The following is a 6,422-nucleotide window of genomic DNA, read 5'->3' as shown; positions in this document are numbered from 1 at the left end:
AATTTAAACAACCATTAAAATATTACCACTGCACTAGACTACAAAATTAGAGATGTATGCAAAACTACAAGGATTTTGGTAGTATCTAGGCCCTAGTCCCCCATAAGATGGGCCAGTTTGCATATCCACAATGCCTTGATAACTGGAAAACACATCCGCAGGAGCCACCACATTGCTTGTGCCAGGCCCAACAATAAAAGGTGAAGCAATAGTAAGAGAATGAGCACCAGGGATAAAAGGAATCAGAGTTGGGCTGGAGCGAAATTTGATGATGCTATGGTTGAGGAAAGTCTCATAATTTCCTCAGCCATGTTATCAATTTTAGCCAAGTCGGTCGTTAAAACCCAATCCAAGTCGTTTTGATCTATGAAACTCAAAGAATTAATTGTTGGTTCTCCAGTAATGATCTTATGCATCAATGCATCCATCTCCCTCTCCCTATTGTCTTTCTTCATCTTCAGAAGTCGAGTGCTCAACTTTTGAATCATCTCTTCAACAAAGCTTTCAGGACTCATCATTCTTCGAGTTTGTTCCACATGTGGCAAGTTCATGAACCTAGTAATTCTTTGCTGAACCTCTCCAACAGACGGCCATATGACTGGCCCTGACTCGAAAGAGCTGTACATTATTATTGCAGCATCTACACCACAAAGGATGGTGAGCTCATTAAGGTTCTTGAGCATTTCATTCTTTCTTTTTCTGTAGGATGCTTTTCTTTTTAATCCATTGACAATATATGCCAATCTTAATCTTCTTCTAACCATTGTTGGAAATGAGACAATAGGTTGAAGCGCTCAAGATTTGTGTTTTTTTGTACTTTTCTTGTGTTGAACATTATGCAAATATGAAATGATTTATATAGGGTAACATATGTGAGGCAAATGGGATAAATTTTGGACTGATGATTTTGATTATTTTCTTTTAAAGTAATGACACCCTGTCAAAGATTTTTTCCCTAATAATCATTATATGACTTATTATTGTGCTTTTATTGAATTTTTTTCTATTTAATTATTAAGTGAATTCTATATTAAGAGTGACGCAATGATATCCTCCTAAATTTACTTCTTAATATTATCATCTTGACGTGTAATTACTTAATTTTTTTTTAGTTGGTTATTAAATGTATTCCTTTTATAACATGTGGTAATTCAACTCATAAAAGAAACTAATAAATATAAAGATTTTGTTGCAGCATTATGATTTCAACATTAGAATACAAATTTAGATATTTTTCCTTTTAGTACATTCTTATTAGGTGGTGTGATTCTTAGGCAGCAATGAAAATAAAGTAGTTTCGGGGTCGGGGGGGGGGGGGGAGGGGGGAGGGGCGGAGATTCGGGATTCGGTTTCTATTTCGGTATTAAAAAAATGTCACCATTCAGTTTGACATTATAGTTCAGTTCGGTTTGAAAAAGTTCAATTTCGGTTCGAAATTCAGCTCGGTTTAAGAACCCTAATTTTCAACATTATCTAATTTTTCAATTTTTCAATTTTCCAAACACACTACCAAACACACTACTAAGTACTAATTACCAAACACCAGTTGGCTTTTTTACCCAACCGGCTCTTTAGGTGGCTCACTTGAAATGTTTTATTGACAAGATGAAGAATCACCCATCTGTATAGTTAATATTTGGCGAACAAGTGTCAAATATTGTATAGTTAATTTTTGAACACAGTACAATTCGTAATTGCTTGGCAAAAAATATTTTCAATGCACTGAAAAATATTTTTCAATGCTTCCAAGCACTAGAAATCAAAATTAGAATGATGTTGAAGCACATTAATTTCACAGAAGCATGAAACTAAAGAAAATACTGAATATTGTAAGAAACTAAAGTTAGAAATAATTGTGAAGCAAAGAACAATTGCAGTAAACATCAAAAGTGCAAAGTAGAGAACAAGCCATTAGAACTGTCAAAACAGGCTCAACCCGCCGGGTTTGGCCCGTTTAACCCATGATTTAGCCAGGTTGGGTGGGGGGAAATCCTAACCCGGCCTGTATTCAATTTGACATGTTTAACCCGGATCAAATCCGATGTTACCCGACCCATTTTTTTTAAAATAAAATTTAAAAAAAAAAAAAAAAAAAAAAAAAAAAAAAAAAACGTAAAGCGAAAATGCCAGAGACCACGTATTCCCATTTCTCCATTTCTCCTAAAATTAAAATCCCAAATCTCTCTACATCTCTAGCTCTTTGCGATTTGTGAAGTGCAGACTGCATAGGCCAAAGCGGAACTGTGAACTCTAACCAACGACCGACGCTACACCAACGACGGCGACCTACGGGCTACGGTTCGGCCTTCTCCTAGTCTCACTCAATACTTGGATTTCTCAGTTTCGAGCGACAGTTCGACATACGGCAGTACGACACTGGTCGGTGTCTCAGGCACCGGCATACGGCCTCCCGTCTCCGTTCGGCACTCTAGCATACAGGCTACGGCCTACGGCAATAACTCCTCTCCGGAGGTAAACATTATCTCACATTCACAGTAGTGATGCAGATTGGGCTGGAAATCTGGAAAATCGGAAAAGCACCTCTGGAGGATACTTCTTCGTAGGGAAGGTGTCTCATGGTTCAACAAGAAACAAAATTCCATATATTATCCACTGCTGAAGCTAATTATATTGCAACTGGAAGTTGTTGCACACAGTTACGGTAGATGAAACAGATGTTGAACGACTATGGATTCAAGTGCAGCATTATGGACTTACATTGTGATAACACTAGTGCAATCAACATAGCTAAAAACCCAGTTCAAGACTCTCGGGCTAAACATAAAGATATTTGACATCGTTTCATTCGAGAGTTGTAGAAAGTGGTGATTTTTTGTGGGGTCCAATATGAGTTGGAGGATAGAGAAGAATGAGAGATAGATCAGAGTGAATTTTGAACTAGATAGTGATTTTTTGTGGGCCTCAGGAGAGGAAAAAAAAAATGAAAGAAAGACCGCGCATGCTTTTTTGTGGTACATTTTAATTTTTAAAATAATAAGAAGTAATATAGTGGCAGGAGACATTGTAACAATATCTAATAATAATAATAATAATAATAATAATAATAATAATAATAATAATAATAATAATTTAATACCCATTTCGGTCACTCAACTATTAGATAATAATAGTTAATACATATTTTGGTCCCTCGACTTTAAATAAAATGACGTTTTTGCCCCTCTTTATAATGGTGGGTGGGTGGCAATTGTAACGGAGGACCAAATTGGATATGATTTTACAACTTAAAAGACTAAATTGAATACTTTTAATAGTTTGGGACTAAATTAAGCATTACCTAATAGTCTAGGGACCAAAATGGGTATTAACTCATTTCTATAAACTCTAGGGTTCATTTGCTAAAATTGTCTATATCTACGTGTTAAAAATTCTTTCTGGATATTATAGATCTCTGTGATTCTGATACTGAAGAAAAACCAGAAAAAAGATAATGTGAAAACGAAATCTTCCATTGTATCTGTAAAACAAGAACCGCTAGACACTGATAACATTGATTCTGATTATGTTCATTTTACTAATTCTGCTTTTGTGAAATTTGTTAAGTCTATACCTCCACCCACTGAAATCTTGAAAGAATCCTCATCAAGTCCATTCCCTCTGTCCAAAAATGAACTCCATTCTGTCCTGAATAATTTTCTCCAAATAAGACAACTCTCTAAATACAAATGTTCCTACCAACTATTCAGTTATGGGTGAAGTAGCGTGTTCTGTCCCCGACGTTAGGGATCCATCTCAACTTAACAAAAAACTCAAAAATCCATTAAACTTGGAGAGATAAGCTAGGAAATTCACATCTTATTCTCTTTCTTTTATTAAATCCATTTTCACAACATTAATTTTCACTTCCTAGCCTCTTATTTCAAGGTTCTTCAACTTTAAAAGAATTACAATAACACTCATATGACTTGTTAGGAACCCGGGTCTTGAATAAAGAACCTGAGACTTAGTTCGAACACTTGATCACCATCTTTAGGCATGTGAATCACACTATCCTAAAAGTTTTTTATATTCCTTATTATGCAATAAGGGTAATCAAACCATAACTTTAGAGATACAAGATGTCAAATTTCTGAAGTTGCTTTTGTAAGAAATTCACCAAGGGAGTAATTTGACATTTTTAGTATGTAAAATTTTTTTCGTAAACTCTGTAGTAGCTTATGTTAAGATCAGATGTATTTTGGTTTTGATGATGATGTTTCTAAACATAGAAATACTGTATCAAGACTATGATAGAATCCCCCTGTATTTCCTTATAATAGTTGAAACAGCAGACCAACAACAACAAGAACTGGCTGCGGTAGATCAGCAGATGAAATAGGAAAAATGAAGCGGCAGATCAATAGATGAATTAGGAAGATGGAACTGGCATATCAACATATGAAATAGCTCGATGCTAAGGAGGAAGAGAATTTGATCTAAAGGTAGCAAAGTAGCATACTGTTATGAACATATTGTACTTGTTTTAGATTTTGATGATACCAACTGATTAGGAATTTTAGTCCTTAATTGTTTTATTTTCTAGACATAGATTATTTATGCTCAAACTTTTGCACTAATTGAATGGTACCTCGAGGAGTAACATTTCAAGCTCATTAAGCTATCTGAATGTTAACTCGAGAGGTTAGTCTCAACCAACGATTTGAAGAGTAACCTGAGTAGTTAATTTTCGAATGGTTCAAGATGAAGAGGAGAGGAGAAGACTGAAGATTCAAAGAGTAGAAGACATCAAGATTGAAAGGTTGCAAAGGCAGAGAGGTGATCAAGTGTTCCTTTGTTTATATTGCGTCTCAAGATCCTTATATAAGACCCATGTTCCTAACAAATCAAACAACTGTTATTGAAATACTTTTTGAGTTGAAGAACCTTGAAATATGAGGTTGGGAACTGTAAAAACATGTTGCGAAAGTGGTTTCAATATTTTGGACACTTTTGGTCCTTCTGATTACTTTTCCGGTGAAAGCCTATTTTAGGCAAAGGTATTTTCGTCTCTTCAATTTATTATTATTTTTCCAATGAGTTAATTCCAACGGAGGTCACTTATCTTTGGTGGCATTTCCAAATTTAGTCCTAGACAATAGTTTTTGCCATTTAACACCTAGATTATCATATGTTGGACACTTTTAATCCTTGCGGTGACTTTTTTTATGAAACTCTATTTTAGGAAAGGTTATTTTTTGATAATAGAGAAGTGGCTTCTTTGTTTATTTCCTTTTTTTTTATTACTCTACAGCTATATTAGATGATTCACAAAATCATAAACTAAAACAATAGCGGTCAAATTGAAGTCAACCGAATAGTGACATCTTGAGCTTTCCAACTGCGTTGCAAAATGATTTCCCAGCACTCGAAGGTCCTCACGTATTCGGTATCGCCATTGATGAATGATGATTTAGGGCAAGGTTGAAGGATATGAAAACAAGAGTCGGGTGAAGGAGATGGTGCAATCCACGACTGAAGAGATGAAAATCAAGAAAAAAAATTAGCGCAGAAAACCAAAAATAAAAAAATTGAAAAGCTAAAAAAACTTCCCTTGCCTAAAATAGAGTTTCACATTAAAAAAAAAAAAAATTATCAAAATGACCAAAAGTGTCCAAAATATGATAGATTGGATTGTTAAATGTCAAAATCGATTGTCTATGATTAAATTTGGAATTGTCACCCATGAAAAGGGACCTCCGTTGGGATTAACTCATTGAAAATATAATTACAAAATTAGTTAATTAAAGAGACGAAAATACAATTGCCTAAAATAGGATTTCACTAAAAAAGTCATCGAAATGACCAAAAGTGTCTAAAATATGATAATCAGAAGTGTTAAATGACAAAAATAATAGTCTGAAACTAAATTTAAAATTACCACCAAAGATAAGGGATCTTTGCTGGAGTTAATAATAATAATAATAATAATAATAATAATAATAATAATAATAATAATTATTATTATTATTATTATTATTATTATTATTATTTTTATTATTATTATTATTTTATTATTATTATTATTATTATTATTATTATTATTATTATTATTATTATTATTATTATACGGAGTAATAATAAGAGATAATAGCTAAAATATTCCATTGATTATCTCGTAATTCTCAATTTGATCATCAACTGTCAATTCATCAAAAATAGCTCCTCGACCAAGCAAAAATTTACTCAATTTAATCCTAAGTATAAATAACGGAGGACTTAAATGAGCATAATTTTGCATAGTTAAGGGACCCTTTTGTGTAAATTAATAATCAAGGCCCAAATTGAGGATTATGACATAGTGAATTGAGATTTTTGTATTAACTCTAACAACAACAACAATTTTGTTGTTGTTGGCGGTGGTGTTCTTATTATAATATTTGGGGGCGGGGCGGGACGGGGTATTCTCGTCTCCACCCTCCATT

At 33.8% G+C, this 6,422-nt stretch overlaps 1 protein-coding gene across 1 annotated transcript; it reads right to left on the bottom strand.

Annotated features, from left to right (window-relative positions):
• Positions 1-242: 242 nt before the first annotated feature.
• LOC109181275 (agamous-like MADS-box protein AGL80) lies at positions 243-683 on the bottom strand. Its single transcript, XM_019331027.1, has one exon. It carries the CDS (start codon positions 681-683, stop codon positions 243-245), a length of 441 nt encoding a protein of 146 aa, XP_019186572.1.
• Between the last annotated feature and the right edge of the window lie 5,739 nt (positions 684-6,422).

This window comes from Ipomoea nil, unplaced genomic scaffold (assembly GCF_001879475.1).
Source record: "Ipomoea nil cultivar Tokyo-kokei standard unplaced genomic scaffold, Asagao_1.1 scaffold1043, whole genome shotgun sequence".
Taxonomy (NCBI): Eukaryota; Viridiplantae; Streptophyta; class Magnoliopsida; order Solanales; family Convolvulaceae; genus Ipomoea; species Ipomoea nil.
Note: the sequence above shows the minus strand (reverse complement) of the source record. Positions and strands in the feature narration are given on the sequence as shown.